General features: G+C 42.4%; 2 protein-coding genes across 2 annotated transcripts in view; both read left to right on the top strand.

Annotated features, from left to right (window-relative positions):
* DDX47 (DEAD-box helicase 47) overlaps positions 1-18,820 on the top strand; it is a 41,362-nt gene that overhangs the window by 6,419 nt on the left and 16,123 nt on the right. The window lies entirely within an intron of this gene.
* Positions 12,151-17,370, top strand: APOLD1 (apolipoprotein L domain containing 1). Its single transcript, XM_024575785.4, has 2 exons — positions 12,151-12,361; positions 13,662-17,370. Exons 1-2 carry the CDS (start codon positions 12,359-12,361, stop codon positions 14,403-14,405), a joined length of 747 nt encoding a protein of 248 aa, XP_024431553.3. The 5' UTR covers positions 12,151-12,358; the 3' UTR covers positions 14,406-17,370.

Below are 18,820 nucleotides of genomic sequence, written 5' to 3'. Positions count from 1 at the left end.
AATGATGAACAAGCACCCCAGCCCCACCCAGCAGCTGCTTCTACCATCTTAGTTTTACAAAACCCAAGTTATTTAATTGCCCAAGTAATGCGTATATTTTACTAGTAAAAATGTGAACAAATGCTGACCTTCAGGTGAAGGGAATTGCATCAGTGTCACACCCGGCTTTTCCTCTGCCCTTTCTTAACTCTGAACTGAGGAGGGCATGGTTCAATTGGCAAATTTTTGGAAAATAATGTGGGCATGCTCAGCTCATTCCCGTTCCCTTTCCTCTTTGGAATCCAGCCGGCACGAGGTCTGCTCTGTGGGCAGGCTGACTCTCTCACCCGCGGCGAGGCCAGTTGACTTTGGCCCAGGAGGGTGGCATCTTATTCTGCAGCTTAGTGTTGGGAAACTCTTCTGACTCTCTTACTAAGCTGCATCCTGCAACCCAAGTTTATCAGGAATTAATTCATAATTTGGCCTTCTTCTTCCATTCCTTTAGCTTATTTCTTAATTTGTTTTGGATATGGAAAAGGAGAAAGAGTGCTATTTATTGGGTGCCCCTTTGATGTTCAAACATTTCATGCATTTGCCAGGAAATTGATATGTAAGAAATAAGGAGCACAACTAGGGAGAAGCAATGAATACACATGGAGTGATTGAGGCTTCTGGAGTGGCAAGGGACTGGCCTTGGCCCTCGGGTCTTGTTCTGTGTGCAGGACATTTTGATCTTGGCACTTTCTAAAGGCTTATATTGGGCCAGGTAGGTTTTTATGGTGGCACACTTGGCTCTTAAAGCTATGGCCTGGGGGAAAAGTCCTTGGAAAAGCCACTTGGAGGCTGTAAGAGGGGCTTGGCATGGGCACAGGGGCCATCAGAGGTCCTTAGCAGGGGCCAGCAGGCTGAAGAGGACTTAATAAGCAGTTAGAGCTGAGGCAAGGATTCTATTACAGGGAGAAAGAAACAGTCTTTTCATATGCTGTCCTTTTAGGTATTAAAGGAGTGCAAAAATATTTGCTGCTTTTAAATTGCGGGGCAGCTCAGTTCTCTCTGGACCACAGAGCATTAGTGAGGGATTAGTTTTCAATGTAGTAGTGCTAGGTCTGGGTGGCAATGCAAGCAGACAACCTGAATTTTAATTCCTCTTTTGTGTTATTTTGAACTATCTTCAAGGGCAAAAGAAGGCAGGGTGGATGGACCAAGTTTGCATTCATATGGCTCAAGAATCATTCCCTCTGCTTGTCCTTAAGGCTGCTAGAAATTTGTTATTTAAGTATGGTGGAGAAATCTTCCCCAGGTGATGGTTTTCTTTGGCCTAAGGAAGAGGCAGTGAAAAATTTATTGCAGCACAGGAGAAAAAATGCGCTCCAGTGATTGTGGGAGCTCTGTTACTAGCCCGGGCTCACCTTCACTGCAGCACTGCAGTGCAGGCACCAAAAGTGCAAAGGGGACGTGGGAATTAAACGGCCTTGGGTATCTGGTGGGGAAAGAACAGCCCCTCAAGTAAGGTCTAATGACCAAGGATGTTTCCACTGCACATTTCTAAACTTCGCAAGAAGGCGTCACCTCCCTCAAATGCTTTGTCTGAGAGAGGAGATAGTACCCGGAGGTAGAGCTTCTCGAAATGGTAAATGCAAGGAGCCAGAATAAGTTGTACTTTCTTCTAGGAATAGTTTCAATTTATTTTGGTTGTCTGTCACTCCTGATTCATTCAGAGTTATTAAAATGTGTTGAGAGGGGCTAACTCCATCTTCAGCTCCAGTTGCTGCCTTGATTGCCTTGAGCCAATCAGCACATCCACGCACCCTGTCCACAGTGACTAGTTTCGAGATGGGAGTGACCACAGTCAACGAAAGCCAAGAAGGTTTGGCTTCTGGGAAAGATGTTGGGATTGGTGGCCTTCCATTTGGAAGAAGATATTAAATGTCTACTTCTTACCATTCATCAATATTAATTGAAGTGGTATTGAGAACCTAGAAGAGTCTATTATTATTATTATTATTAGACACAAAGGCAAAAAGCCGTATTGCTAATTTAGCTACATGATGTTAGGACTACAAAACAGCATGAGTAAAATTAAAGCAAACTGAATGGAAGGAAATATGCTACATATATAATAAGAATTAGTATCCATATCATAGCAAACCTTCTATATGTGGATAAGAAAAAAGGTAATGCAATAGAAATATGGGCAAAAGGTATAAGCAGGTAATCTACATAGGAGGATATGGGCAGAAAAGAAGTCCCCCCCCCAAAAAAAAACCCTATCGTAAACATATGAAAAGTGCTCGACTTCACTCATAATCAAAGAAGTTCATTTTAAGACTACACTATAGTATTCTATAGAATGGATATACTAAACTTTAACTAACAATTTACCTACTGATGGAAATTTAGGTTATTAATTTATTGCATTCAGTGCTCAATGAACATCTCTCTCTTTCCTCCTTGAACCTTTCCCTGCTTTTGAGATATTAAACCTCATAAACTTTTAAAAATATATTTTATTGATTATGCTGTTACAGTTGTCCCATTTTTTCTCCTCTTTATTCCCCTCCCCCCTGCACCCCCCTCCCACCAGTATTTCCCCACCTTAGTTCATGTCCATGGGTCGTACATATAAGTTCTTTGGCTTCTCCATTTCCTATACTGTTCTTAATCTTCCCATGTCTATTTTGTACCTACCATTTATGCTTCTTATTCCCTGTACCTTTTCCCTTATTTCCCCCCTCCCCCTCCCTGCTGATAACCCTCCATGTGATCGTCATTTCTGTGATCTGTTCCTGTTCTAGTTGTTGGCTTAGTTTGTTTTTGTTTTTTAAACCTTATAAACTTAAACCTAGAATGTGATAGCAGACACCTTGGTATCTGGACCCCAAAAAGAAGTTGTGTATTATGTGAATGTGCTCTGAAACGTACCATCAGAATGTTCTTTGGGTTTTATTCTGAATCATGTGCTTAATCTAATACACTTACAGACTATTGGAACTTTTCCTGGTCGGATTAGTTCAAACAGTCAGAAATTGTTCTCTTTCCTTGAAATAAGGCTGATTGAAGGATTACATTGTCTTCATAGCTGCAGGATTCAGAAGCTCCTTTGTAAAGACTTTATTTTTAGGTTAAAAAACTTCATGATTTCTGTTGAATTAATGGTCTAACATGAATGTTTTACTAGAGTCTTTCTTATTTATCATAGCTATGGCTTGTTTGTTGCTCCTTAGATATAAGTATATTCCAGGGAAAGGAAATTGTTGACTCTGCCCAGGAGGGAGAAAAAATATTAATCAAATTCAAAATATATATGCCTTTTGTTCCACCAATTCCAATTTTAAGACCCTATTCTATGAAAAAACTCACCGAAAGTGTACACACACATACACATAGCCATAAAAAAGGACATTCACTACACCATTGTTGTAACACACACTTCAGTAGAAAATACGATAAATGCCCATCAATGAAAGAATGGATAAATGTATTGTGACCTGTTAATACCTTGAGTGACAGCTACAAGTATCACCTTGGAACAAAGTCTGCATAAGAGAGGGTCCTGGCATGAAAAAGCACTCATTCCAGATGTTTCAAGTGAAGAGATTTTAAGGAAAAGTTTACTTACAAGAGGTTGATCAGTGTTAAGTCAACAAAGAGGAGATGGGGAGGTACCTACAGGTCAGCAACAGAGGAAAATTATTAGCACTCCTAGAGCTTAGGGTATGAGGGAGAGGACATATAAAATAGGAGCCCAGTGAAGTTCAGAACCATAGAGGCAGGGCCACTCAGTAGACCAATAGCCAAAGAGGGATAGAGATATTGCAAAAGACAGAGCTGAAACGTGGGAAAGCAGGGAAGGAATACTCTGACTTCTTTCCTCTTCTGCTCTGATCTCCTCCCAATGGCTGAACTCCATCCGAAGCAGCCTGCTGGGGCACAGAGCAGGCCAGAGAGAAAGGGCAAAAATGATCTGTGGGGATAGGGAATGACAGTGTTTATGTTATGTTTTTAAGTGGACAAGAAAAGTTGCATAGCAATACAGGGTCTGGCACAAATAATGCCCCCTTTTTATTACAAAATCTTTTATTACAAAATCATAAGCATGTAATTCTGTAACATAACAATATCACACTCAAGCACACCATATGACATTTTAGGTGAAGTGTTCAAATTAAAACTGTCAATTATTACACCCATGTTGTTACCCTACCAAGCACACTCAAGTAGGTGTTACTTCTGCTGGACCCTGTATATGCAACAGTATGCTATTTTTGTAAAACAAAATCACAATCACATATTTGTATAATCATGAAGATTATGTAAGAACATATAGCAAACTATAGTGTAAACCTGAGTATTACTTCTAGAGGGTGAAAACAGAGAGAAAACTTTCATTTTTAACTCTCTACATTTTTATATTATATAAATTTGTTTTATACAAGGATTATCTCTTTTGGTGTTAGAAAAATAAAGATAAACTATATTTGTCATGAAAGAAAGCATTGTTACACCCAAGGTGAAGACAAAGGTAGGAGGAACCCGTAAATGGTTATTAAACAGTTGATTCACTTAAGGGCACTGGATAAACACCTCCAAATATCTGTGTTAATTCTTTTAACATTAGAGGCAAAGAGTAAATCTGATACACTACAGTGTTGGTTAGGTTTCTTTGTTGCAAAGATAAGAAGTCAAATCAAGATCACTCAAGGAATAAAAAGGGAGTTAAAAAAATCAAGAATTTTTTAGAACAGAAGGATGGCAAGATATAACAATTAAGACTCTTTTTGCTTCTCAGGTTCTTTTCTCTTTATTTTTCTCAACAAACAAATTTTCTCTGCTCTTTGGGGCACATAATGGGCAAAATGTATAATCATAAACATTATGTAAGAATATATAGCTAACTATAAACTTCAGTATTATAGTAACCTATAAACCCAGAGATTTTTAGTTCCATATTTAGGTTTCAGCCACTAAGACTAACTCAGCTCTCCCCGGGTCCAAATTTCAAAATCTTAGAAGGAAGAATCTGCCCTGGCTGGTGTGGCTCAGTGGATTGAATGTGGCCTGCAAACCAAAGGGTCGCAGGTTTGATTCCCAGTCAGGGCATATGCCTGGGTTGTGGGTCAGGTCCCCAGTAGGGGGCGTATGAGTGGCAATAACACAATGATGTTTCCTTCTCTTTCTCCCTCCCTTCGCCTCTCTCTAAAAGTACATACACACATACATAAATACATAAATAAATACCTTTTAAAAAAATCTCAGAAGGAAGAATCTGATTGGCCAAGTTTGGTTCAGATGTCTACCTCTGGTCCAGCTGGCTGTGGTCAGTGGAGCAGGATCATGCAGTGTGGTACCGACACAGACCCTGGAATCCTCGGGTTGGAGATAAAGAGGTATTGTTAGATCCAGGGCAGGGTGTATGCCTCCAAGTTACCTTCTACAGCTAAAAAGAGGCAGCTGGGGGGCGGGAAATGGGGGACATCTGTAATAATGTTAACAATAAAAAATAAAAATAAAAGGATAAAGGGCAGAGAACATTATAAATTGATAAACTAAAAATAACTTTTGAATTGCTCCAAGTTGAAAGTAAAAAGTATTTCTGAGGGAGCCACAGAAAGGCAATGGTACACACTGATATAAAATAAAATCAGCTAGTAAATCAAATAATAACTATCAGAATAATAAAATACAAATGTTAACTTTTTTTTGTTTTTTAAGATATTATTTATTTATTTTTAGAGCAAGGGGAAGGGTGGGAGAAAGAGAAGAGATACATCGACGTGGAGAGATGCCTCTCGCAGGCCCCCAGTTGGGGACCTGGCCTGCAGCCCAGGCACATACCCTAACTGGGAATTGAACTGGAGACCTTTGGGTTAGCAGGCTGGCACTCAATCCACTGAGCCGCACCATCCAGGGCAATGTTAAACTATTGAAAAAGGCTGCAGATAATCAGAAATCACAAATAGTCGCTGGCTTGTAAAAAGGTCCTAATAAGTTATATTTGTATCACATTTTATAGGTTTCAAAAGGATTGCACGTTTGTTTAGTACTTTAATCAAGAAAACCCTGTACGGGCAACTTAGGCTCAGGGAGGTTAAGTGATTTACTCAAAGTCACACGGGAGCCACAGAATCAGGACTCAGCCCCATATTCTCACACTGTGCACAGAGGTCTACCACATAGACTCTGCTTTCCCACTTTTTCAAACTTTTTAACTTTTAAACGACAAACATTTAAGCTTTTTTAACATAAAAAGTAAAGGCATAAATATTTTAAGCTGCTAAATTTTTAAGGGGAAACGTGGATTACAAGAGTTATTTTCTCCCCTAATTCAAAAGCAGCTTGAGTTGAAAAGCCGCTGAAGAAACTTTTTTTTTTTTTAAAGCAAATAACTAGGACAATAACAATCACCTTTCAGGGCATTGAAAGATACATTCTTGCTTCACTATAATGTTTAATGTGAAATGACTGAATTCTTCTATTAAAACATAGACTTTAAGCAAAGTTAAAAAACAAAGAGCCAATATTCAACTTTCTCTTGCCTATAAGAGACACACTAAAAATGAAACCATTCAAGTTGTGTAAAAGGTGAGGGAGAGCTTAAGATTTATTATGGCTCCGTATGCACAAAACAAGCAGATGTTATAATCCAGGTTGCCGTGAGTGTTGTGTGTGTCTGAGAACTTGAGAGAGAATGACTAAGCCTGGGAAAGGGAGAGACAAAGGTAATAGTTTCCTGGTGTCCTGGTAGATTAAAGAATCCTTATGGCTACTGGAGGGGTGTGGACCTAGCTGCAGTCTTCTTGGCACCAGAGGAAGAGGCACGTGGTAAAGAAGATGTATTGTAACAGGGCCCATGGGGCAACATTTCTATATTAATGATAATGATGTGTTTCACCCACATGATGCCAGGTGTTCTGTGCAGGTGTGCACACCTGTGGAGGAGGAAGTGAAACAAACTTAAATTGGCTTCTGTTCATCACATTAAAAAGACTGGGGTAATTGAGGAGTTCCCAGCATCATCTTGGTCCAACAGAATAAGCAAATAAGATTATACTTTTTTTTCCCAGGAAAGGGCAATGATGATAGATTCACCCTTTGAAAATAAAAATCCTATAATGAAGCAATGATTTTCAAAATTATATTATACTGAATAAAAAACAGATAAATCAATCAGTGAAATAGAATAGAGCTTCTAGAAGTAGATGTAAATGATAATAATAAATCAATATGACAAAGGCAGCAATAACACATCTAAAAAAAGCATATTTTATGAAAGTGATTGATCTAAAGAAGAATTAGCTTAACTCCCACCATGCACCGTACTAAACTCCAGGTGGATCAAATTAGATTTTAAAGTTTATTGGGGATAGTTTCTTTTTCTTTTTCTCCCCTAAGCATCAGTTTTCCTCTCCCTAATATACTATTCCCACCATAATTTCCTAGTGTGAAATTTCTTCTCCCTGACTGTATGTAGTGTTGATGGGAGGGTTAAGTTCTGTTTCCATCTTTCATTTGGAAGCTGAAAGTTATTCACCCTTCCTCTTGTTACCCAGTACAGCCAGGAGATGCGTACTTGGCCTAAACTCAGCCAACCCACTGGTTACTCTTAGAACTTTGATTCTTAAGCTCTTGCAAGGACACGAAAGAACAGTGGCTGGTCAGTGCCATCCAAACCAGCTCTTCCAACCACAAAACAGATGCTATCCTTCTAGCTTCCATTCTCCAGAGCTCCTTGCTCCCTTCCCATTATCAAACATGTTTCCCCAGACTCATAGCAGTAGTTTGCTTATAGTAGCCAGAGTGAGAGTCTTGCTATTTCTCTATGGAGATTGCAGTTCCAAAGAAATAACTGTGGGGAAAGAGAGTACATGAGGTAGTTGGTAGAGTCACAGTTAATCTTGTAATATGTCCTTTACAAGAAAGCACTGGCAGATGGTCTGACAGTTTGCATTTCTACTCCTTGCCTTTCACTATGGAAGGTGTATACTTCTTTATCCCACTGATGCTGGCTTGGCCATGTGGCTTGATTGGCCAATAGAATGTAAGTGGAATTGATGAGTACCATGTCTGAACAGAAGCTTTAAGTAGGATTTGCCAATTTTGCTGCCAATATATATATATATATTTTACTTTATCCACTGCATTCTTCCACCAACACTGTTCAAATCTATGATAAGTTCATTTGCTTCTTCAGCCTACTAACTTCTCTGGCTTTGAGCTGTGCATTCTTGAAATCCATCCTTCTACACAACTGTCAGTGATGTCAAACCTACCCGTGCAAGGCCACAGATGGCTCTCTTGTCCCTACATGGCATTTGAGAGCCACGATGACCTGCCTCCTCCATATTCCTCCAGCCTCATCCCTGGCCACTCCCAGCTCCCCACTTTATGGCCAGCAACTCTAAAGTACCGATGCATCCTGATCACTTCACCATGATTTTTCACTCTGTACCCTTAGCGTGTCTTTCCCTCTCTTCTAATTTTTGTCCAAATAATTTCTGTTTGGTTCTCAAGGTTCAGTTCAATATCAGTGCTTTCAGAAAGTCTTCCTCCCTAGTCCTTCACTGGCATGCACTCGCCCTGAGCTGCTTTGGTGCACACACCTCTGGCACTTTCCACATTCAGCTGGAATGATTTGTTCGGTATCTGTCTCTCCAATGCATTGGCATCACCTGGAGGACAGGGATACTGTGAGTAGTCCCATAGCCTGCAGCTTGGGATTCTTACAAAGCTAATGGCATTACAAATTGGTTCTTCTGGAAAGCAATATAGCAACATGGAACAAAAACCGTGAAAACATTCATTCTCCTTCACCTGGTATTTTTCCTGTTTGTATTCCCTAAAGAAATAACCCAAAGGGGAGAAGTTCCCATAGATGTTCCCATGGCAACTGTAGTTATAATAGTTCCTATAAAAAACTGGAAGAAATCCAAGTGTCTAATAGGGAAGTGACTAAACAAACAATGGGATTATTACATAGCTATTCACAATGACAAGAGGTGAGGACTGTCAACATAGAGAAGTGTGTATCTGCAGGAACGTTAAGCAGGAAAAAGAACACAGAGCAGTGTTTAAACACTGGTGGTTAAGGATATGTGTGTGCACTAACAAAGGTCATAGGCTGATTCGAAGAGAAGAAAACAGCTGGAGTTCAGCGTTCACTGGGCCTTTTTTTCCTGCATAGTCCATGAGCTCGTGACAATCCCAGCTGAGACGTCATGCCACGTAGGCACCCTGGAGGTCCTCCGCAGATTAAGGGCTCTCACTTCCCTACTTGGTTGTATATGCCAAGAGATAATTTCATGCTAAATTCTCATTAAATTATTGCAAAAATAATGACACTTCTTTAAGAGAACAAAATACCTTTCTTTAGTTTTATTCGATGAGAACTTTGAGAGCTTAACAATGTGCAAGAGCATTTACAATCTCATGAAACTGACAAAAACTGTGGGCAGAATCCTCAGGTGGACGTGTGTTATTTTAACTCACTTTTATTTGAGTTGACTGTACATATTAGGACCTATTACAAAAGTAAGTCTGAAGGACCTTTAGCCTAAACCTCACATGGACAAGTTGTCTTGATTTTGTACTTTTGATGTTGTCTCCAACAGGGGTCTTATGTGTAGTCACTGAGCTATGCTGATAAAAATTAAAATAAAAAGGCCATCATCATCATATAACCCTAAAGCTGTGTCCCATTAGCACTGTGGTACATTGGGATTACTGTTTCATAATCCTGTGATCATCTTGTGAATAGCAAAATATTGACATTGCAAGATATATTACATTGTAATTAAAAAATGAACCACAATTTTTATCTCATTTCATAATTTCTTTATTATTTTTTATAATATACGCACAGCCTCAACAAATAGACATGCCCGGTCTTCTCTAGATCTCTGGGAGGCCGTGATTACAATTATCGCTTTATCTTTAAGATGTGATAGTTTTAACTAGGGGCCCAAAACGAATGGGTTGTTAATAAACACCTAAGTAATAACCTGCTCGCTCTTAGCGCTACCGTTTTTGCTGCCATGTACCCAGTGGTCGGAAGGTCCACAGCTTCTGGAGCAGAGTTTCACATCACAGCCCTGTCTGCAGGTCAGAGTCATCCACACTTGCCCAGGTACCACTCTGGGCCTCCTGATTCAGACTCCCCAGGGCTGGAGTTTAGAGATCTCTGTGCTTAAAAAGCCCTCTTCCTCTCTTCTTTCTTGCACTGTATTTCCTGTGGATCCAGGATTCAGAATTCCAGCTAGTACTGTGATTGGTATGGATTCGGTATGTCATGGATTTCATAGATTTGAAGGTTAATCTGAGGGTCAACATGTTTTTCAATGCAGACTCTGGGGTGATGTCTTATTAAGTACCCAAAAACAATTTAAAAAGAAGTTTGATCGGGTGGTAAACACACAATACAATATACAGACGATGCATTGTAGACTTGTATACTTGAGACCTATATAATTTTATTAACATGTCACCTAATAAATTCAACTTTAAAAAAAAAGAAATTTGAGGATGCAGTCCACAGATTTTTTTTGGGGGGGGGCAGGGTGACTGCCCACATAAAACTGTTGATTAAATGATCATTATTCCTTAAATTTCTTATAGTGCTTAAATGTCTGAAAGTAAATAAGTGCTGAATCAAAAGTGTTACATTCAAGTGTCTGTTCTTGTAAAAAATAGCAAGTACCAGATTTTTGCAGGCGGTAAAACTTCAGCTAGCTCACACTGTCAAATGACTGGATTGTTTTGCCTCCATAGAGACACAGATATGGAACAATGGGTTTACAACACAGAGAAAAACAAATTCCTCCGTATATGGGCTGAAGTCCCCCTATACTAGTTCCGTACTACGATTACCGATGCTCTGAAGACGATGACTCTGTCTGGGTCCCATCGTAATTCCTCATCCACGAAGTAAAGATTGAATTGTGTTCATCTAAACCCAGCGCGCGCACACACACACACACACACACACACACACACACACACACACACACGAGTGCCCAGGGAAGCTGGAGGAGCATTTGGGAACTGAAGAATCCGAGTACTGCCCCTTTTTGCCCACTGCATCCCCACCCTCAGTTCACCCTGGCTTACATTCCATTTAGAGTATTAATGTCTATGGGGACATATTTCCCCACCTCTTTTCTCAGTGGCGCAGGTGTGTACTGAAAGGCATCTTGATGAAGTTATATTTATCCTTTGAGGATCTCCGGAATACTTGGAGATGGATCAGATTTAGAAAATCGAGTTCAAAAGATTTGTGGTGGTGAGTAGTAGCAAATGGTGTTGTGTTGATAAATACAAACTATAGTTGTAAAGGTGGAAAATTTAATTTTGTTCCAGAAAGATATGGCTGTTAAGGCATTCCAGATGAATCAGAGAGTTGAGACGATAATAATTTAAGGGAGAAGCAAATTTGGCCTTCGTTATTTCAAGGTGAGGGTTAGGAGAAAGATGATGCTTTGGGGGCCCTGCGGTCGGGGCTGAAAGCACCCACAGATACTATACTTGCTTTTGCCCTCCTGAGTTACTCACATAACTGCCCTTCGAGCCGTGCTTCACTCACCTGGGGATAGAATCCATTCATTTATTGCATGAACTACAATTGCTACTTCAAATGAAAACCTGGGAAGCGGAATCCCTGCTGCTGAGAGTATATAATTAGCTCCTTGTGCAGCCTGACCCCACAGATTTTTCTGACGCATTTGGCCTGCGATGTGCCCTTCCTGAGACCTCCAGTATCTTCTCCGCAGCTGGAGATGCCCCAAACTGCACGCAGCACTTCCTGTGGGTGTGGCCTTACAGCTTTATTTTTTAAGGCTTCATGCTAATTGGATCATGTGTTTCAACCACTCACAGATTCACAATGCTTTTTCAAATGCAAGCGTGAGCTATAAGTGGCTATATCAAACATGAGTTCCCCCCTCCCCTTTTCTTTTTAAAAAATGATTTCATAATTGTGGCCTCACAAGAAACACTATAATTGGTCGGCCTGGGATGTGTTTGATGTCTTCCTAGATAACGTCATTGGCTATTCTCAGGAAAGGAAAGGCAGGTTATACCCTCCTGGGAGAATGACAACACTTGTTTCAAGTTGGGGGAACAGCCTGCTGTTCTTTTCCTGCACTTGGGTGAGAGCGAACACACAATGTTCATTTCCTAAATACGGGATGTGCTGTGCGCCTGGAAGGTCATTTTCCACCATGTCACATCCTTCTGGATGAAGGCAGCAGGGGCCAGGACAGGAAAGGGCAAATTCTCAGAATGAGACAAAGCTTTCCCAGGACAGTCATTGGTTGCCTGGAACTATAAAGCATGCTCATCCAGAAACAGCCTCAGATTTTTCTTTCCTGGAGGTAGCCAGAGGTGAATGGTAAGTGGGGAGCCTAGAGGGATGCAGTCTGAAAACTTGCCGTTGGACTTGTAATACTGGAGTTATATCCCTGGTCCATTATATTTTTTGAGTGACTTTTCCTCATTTTGCTAAGAGACGTCTTTACTTGGAAACTTAGCACTGGTGGGTGGAAGTATGGAGGCATGCAAGCAAAATTGAGACTTAGGAGGAGTCGGGAGACCAAGATTCTAGACTTGGCTCTGTGAAGAACTGGCTGCATCTAAAGCCCGTCTGTCAATTTCCTCATCGTTCAGATGAGAATAATGATTTCTGCCCTGATATATCACAGGATCGAAATGCTCTATTTCTATGGCTTATTTGCCACTTTTAAGGAGTTCCTAATAATGGTGAGCGCAGTGGATATGAAGGTGGGCATTTCTGGCAGCTGGGAAGGATGTGCTTTCACCCCCGGGGTGTACAGTTCTGTCTCTTTGTTAGTCACGTGCAACTTGGTACAAGGTTTGCCCTCAGTGAGTTTTTAAACAGAAAATTGGGGTGACTTTATTATAATTCAACCGTTATTCATTTTGAAAAGGAAGCTTTAATAATAAAAAAGATATAGTGGTGTTAATTTAATTTAGTTTTAATTAAGCATCCATCAAAGAGGGAGACCTGATGGCCTCTAGTTAGAATAAACAGCGAAAACCGTATGTTAGGCTTCATTCTCAGACAAGATATGGTTTTCGCTCTAAGATAAGAGCCTGGAAGAGTAACAAGCAGAAGAGCTGCTGGAGGCAAGCATCTAACTTAGAAAGATTCGTTTCTTGCATTGGATAGACAATCATTTTTTAGTTTTTGGTGACTTGCTTTTTTCACTCATCAGAGAGGGGGGTGGGGACTGTATTACCAAACTCCTAGAATCCAAGTCTTCCTGTAACAAAGGGACTTTGTACACAGGTACAGCCTCCCGCTTATAAAGTATTATCTTCCAAACAGAGCAGAGACCTGAGTGTTGCAGGTGTTAGAAGCCCCCTTCCGTCCTCGCTGAGTTTACATCTTATATAACAAATAGTTAATAAAGTCCCTCCTTAGCGCTCCCTGGGAGAGAAAGCATATGCGGGTTCAAGGTTCTGAGAATTCGTGGGTCCTGTCCCCGAGCACAGAACTGATCTTTGAGAACTTGACACATGACTCATTGGAAAGTGACCCGCTGCCCTTGGCGAGGCGGTAGCTGCTCTGTTTAACTTTTGCCGACTGCCCTTTGCCTGTGGGAACCGCGACTGGGAGCCGCTGTTAGTCACGGACACTCCGGAATAACCGCGTGTCTCTGTGCCCGCAGGACATGGAGGGGCCGGCGCCCTGGGACCCGCAGGGCGCCGCCGCGCTGCGGCGTTTCCAGGGGCTGCTGCTGGACCGCCGCGGCCGCCTGCACGGCCAGCTGCTGCGCCTGCGCGAGGCGGCCCGGCGCCTCGAGCGCCTCCGCAGACGCGCCCTCGCGGCCAACGTGGCGGGCTGCTCGCTGAGCGCCGCGGGCGCCGTGGCCGCCATCGTGGGGCTCTCGCTCAGTCCCGTCACCCTGGGGGTCTCGCTCGTGGCGTCGGCCGTGGGGCTGGGGGTGGCCACCGCCGGCGGGGCCGTCACCATCGCGTCTGACCTCTCCCTGATCTTCTGCAACTCCCGGGAGGTGCGGAGGGTGCAGGAGATCGCGGCCGCCTGCCAGGACCAGGTGCGCGAGATCCTGAGCTGCCTCGAGTTCTTCTGCCGCTGGCAGGGCCGCGGCGACCGCCAGCTGCTGCAGAGCGGGAGGAACGCGTCCCTGGCCCTGTACAACTCCGTCTACTTCATCGTTTTCTTCGGCTCGCGTGGCTTCCTCATCCCCAGGCGGGCCGAGGGGGCCACCAAGGTCAGCCAGGCCGTGCTGAAGGCCAAGATTCAGAAACTGGCCGAGAGCCTGGAGTCCTGCATGGGGGCTCTGGACGAACTCGGCGAGCAGCTGGAGTCCAGAGTCCAGCTCTGCACGAAGTCCAGACGTGGCCACGACCTCAAGATCTCTGCTGACCAGCCCTCAGCGCTGTTTTTCTGAGAACATCCTTTTTCCTAATGACCGAGGCCAGAAACCCTTCCTGTGGGATGCTCCAGATGTGTAGCTCCCTCAGGAAAACACCAAGCGTGTTAGGAGCTGAGTGCAAAGCATGAGAAAAACTGTTCTTGAAGTGGAGGGTTCTCACAGCTCTTCTTTTCCCGTCACTGTGGCATCCTGCTGAGGCTGAGTGCTGGGAACTGTTTACTTGCGTGATCCTAGTAGAATATGGGACCTGAAAACCATTTTTCCTTACCAAAACCGTTCAGTCTTCCCGTCACTGGGCACTCCTGTTTCAGTTGTTGGGTGGACCCTGCCCCTGCCCTGGAGGTTTGAGCTGAGGCTGGAGGGGGTGCAGACTTAGCCACCCTCTGGGTCCTCTCCAGGCCTTACTGGGTTTGGAGGTTCCCCAGAAAGCCTGTGGGAGGAGACAGAAGCTTTAAAACCTGTTTTCCCGAGTTTCTGAGAACAAAGACCTCCAGAATCCAGAGCAAAGTGACCCTCTCTGAACAGTGTAGGAGGGTTCAGGGCCCAAGAGAGGCCCCTCCCTCTGACATGCCGTCGCCCCCACTCCCCGACCCAGCCTGGGGATGGAGTGGACCTTCCTGGGTGGCTTCATATCCAGGCTCTGAGAAGGGAAACCAACCATTCATCTAAGTGGTGCTTCTTGCAGGAAGAAGCCGAGGCCAAGGAAGATGAAGTGACTACAGCTTCATTTAATGACATCATAGTGTAGGAATGAAAGCAGTGGCTTGGAGAGTTAGACAGTCCTGGGTTTATTACAGACTCTGTCACTACTGTGTGGTCTTGGCCACTTAGTCTCTCTTACTCTTGGCTTCCTGGTGGGTAAAAGAGAGATGCTAAAACCTTACTCTGTTTTGAGTCTTAGGTGAGATAAAGTACCTGGTGCCTGGCACAATGTCTGGCTCACAAAGAGCGGCCCTTGGACTGGCAGCATCAGCAGCCCTGGGGAACTGGTTAGAAAGGCAAATTCTTGGACCCAACCCCTGGCTTACAGAATCAGAAACTCTGGAGGTGGGGCCCAGCAACCTGTATTTAAACAGGCCGGCAGGGGGATGCTGATGCCTACTAAGATTCGAAAGAAAACCACTGCTACAGATAATTCATTTCTGATCCCCTCAATGAGCTTTCACAAAGTCTTATGGCCTCTCTAGGGGCTCTATGGTCTTCAGAGTCATTGACTGAAGGTCAAGGATGGACTGTGTCTCAGAAATAAAAGAATGTGTGGGCACTGGCCAAGGCACAGGGGGGCGGTGCAGCTTCCCACCATGTTAACTAAGAGATGCAACACAAGCCCTTTAGAGGGCAGTGTTGTCCACTTGTTGTAGAAACTGGTACAGAAAAGAATGTGAATTTATTGGAAATTGACCTTTATTGACTTCTCTGAAAACTGCTAGACCATGTATTTTTAATTTATTTTAATTTTTTATTTAATTACTGTTTATTATTTGCTTCTAATTTTATTTAATCATCACATTTAGAAAATAATAGGAATAGCAAGTGTCTGAATGGGAGACTACTGAGGCTCCTTTCAGGAGAAGAGGTTGAGTTTGACTTTCTGAGGCTGGCCATGGGCTCTCCGTGAATAAGTCTCCCTCCTTCCCACATGAGGGAAATGTGAGAAGGTGTGAATAGAGAGATGGGAGCTGAGTTTAAGCTTAGGAATGGAGGCTTGACTTGCAGGATATGGAAGTGATGCGGGCATATTTAACCTGAAGGTACTTTGCCAGCAGATAACACTTGACCTGAAAGCAGAACCTTCTGAGCTCAGGGTTCTGAACTATTTTTCAGGGAAAAACACCAAGTGAAGGGAGCACTTAGACCTGGGAAGCCTGATGTCCTGCAAAGTTGTGTCTTACGGGTGACAGACAAAGTAGACTGCGCTGTGGTGGTGATGTGTCACATTTACATGTAGGGAGCCGTGAGAATCTGTGAGCTCCTTCTAAGACAATATGCCTTCTTTAATTTCCAGTTCTACCCCTTTAATGTTGAAAACCATGTTGAAAAGTCTTTGGGCCCCCACACACAATACTTAGCCGTATTTTTAATTATTTAATATGCTTTTAATTTATTCCGTTTTCTCCCATGCTTCCCAATGATGGCAGTATGTCTGAGGAAGTATAATTTCAGTGCCGGGGGGGAGGTGGTTAGTGATTCTATATTTTAATTTTTCCTATAAATTTCAATCGATCTGTATCCAGGTTTATTTTCAGGTTGGTCCTGGTTTCTTTTTAAACATGTGTCATCTCCTAGACTTGCTTGCATTTTAGTTCACCAGAATGTACTTCACATTGTCATTTGTGTTCTGTCTCAAAGGTACAACCACTCCCTAACTCCATCTTCTATTAATGCTTAAGTTTGAATTATCTTCTTCCAATGCCTGAGCTGTTCCCTTGAAATAAACTGGGCACTTCCTGCAACAGCAGGGAACACTTCCTGTCATTAGGCTATTGTGAATCTGTCAAAGTCCTAACCCTCCTGAAGTTTTCAGTTGCCCACTTTACGTCTAAGGAAGAGTGTCTGCTTTGGAACAACAGTGTGCACGTAATAGGAGCTCAATAAATGCATTTGAATAATCTAATAAACTGCTTAGCTGTGTTACCAGAAACTTGTTGATAATGAAAGACCACCCATTCTCTACACGTGTGTTATAAGGATTGGAGCTCCTATCAGGATATAGTCAAGTTCAGTTCAATGAATCCTAGAGACAAATATTTATTTATTTCTTTTGTGGAAATGTGAATAAGGCTTTTCCTTAAGGCCTACGTTCTATAAACAAACAGATTGAAATGGTATGTTGTAAAGGGAAGAATGGAGAGGGGTACTTAGGTCACAAGTGTACTTCTGAAAACGGTCCCAATTTTGAAAAATAAATTTGTTTATACTAAAGGTTTAAGTGCTTCTGGTAGTTTTTAGGTTTTACAATAATTTTCTTTCACAATAAAGGAGATTCAATAAAAATACATCCTGCTCTAGTAAAAAAAATCCTTAGCAAACATTCTGATTCTAACTGCTTGGATGCATTTACTCTCAGGCACCTGTCGTTTCCAATATGGTAAATGTCAAAATCACAAGTGTGTACTGGGAGAAAAAAGAGAACCGTGGTGTAGAAGCCACTCTCAACCAGATATGTCAAACAGTCAACTTGATATAGTTCTCATTCAGTACCTTGGTGTGAGAAGAAAGAGGGAGTTGAGAAATTGAGATTAAGACACTATGCAGAGACAAATAGGGATACAGTTAAATGCAGCAATCTTTGAATTGCATGGGTTTTTTTCACTGCAGCAAAATTAGTTTTCTCTTTATTAAAATGAATTGCCTATGCCTCAAACATTTTAGTAAAAGATTTTATTTATCCATTTTTAGAGAGAGGGGAAGAGAGAGAGAGAGAGAGAGAGAGGGAGAGAAGCATCAATGTGAGAAACATCTACCGGTTGCCTCTCTTGCACGCCCTGACCAGGGCCCAAACCCACAACTCAGGCATGTGCCCTGACGACCTTTGGCTTTGTGGGACAACACCCAGCCAACTGAGCCACAGGGGTCAGGGCAAACTTTTTGATCTCTGTAATTAATCACCTAATCTCAAGTTTGCCTGTGTATAAATTGATAATGTTGGAAAAGAGCAGGTATTTATTAATTCACTTAGAATATTCAGTATCAAACTGTAAGTTTAATTTTTTAAAAGCAACCAACTCATATACGGGAATACTCTTATTATCTAGAAATCAGATTTCCAGCAGTTTCAAAATTGTTTAATGTAATTACCACCTGGGAAGTAATCAAAAGGGAATTCAGAATTAGCTAAATTAGTCTTCGCAAAACCTGGAGAGAGGCAGAAAGGGAGGGCAAGGGGCAGCATCTATATTAGGAAGCAAAATTATCCCACAAATCCCCAGGGAACGTCACCTTGTAAGTAAGTCACTGATCGTGACTGTGTGAGATAGGCTGGGAAATACAGTAATTTTTAACTGAGAATTGGCTGATCCCAATATACCTGGAAGTCTGTTTGTAAGGAGGAAAAGGAAGGTAGACGCAGGGTAGGGGCTCCAGTGATCCAAACAAAGAGCCTGTAGAGGTTGCTACGGTCAGTCAAGAGCTACTGCCCTGGAGGTGATCTCCCAGAGTGGCAGCCTCTGAGTCTCCCCACCTTGGACATATCCCTGGGCCTGGTGTTGCACTGTTAGTGAGTGTGCAACCAAAAAAAAAAAAAAAAAAAAAAAAAAGCTGTGTTGGCAAGACCCTGACTGTTTGCAAAGGCCAGCCACAAGCGGGAATCCTGTTTTTGCTGTGGCATACGCATTCCTGTCATAACAAGTGCCCTTTTAGTTAATTGCAATAAATCTCTCCTTGTTGAATTGACAGGAGGTGTGGATGTTAACTTTTTGCTCCTGGCAAAC

The sequence above is a fragment of the Desmodus rotundus genome, chromosome 3 (genome assembly GCF_022682495.2).
Source record: "Desmodus rotundus isolate HL8 chromosome 3, HLdesRot8A.1, whole genome shotgun sequence".
Lineage (NCBI taxonomy): Eukaryota > Metazoa > Chordata > Mammalia > Chiroptera > Phyllostomidae > Desmodus > Desmodus rotundus.
This window is presented reverse-complemented; position numbering and strand designations above follow the sequence as displayed.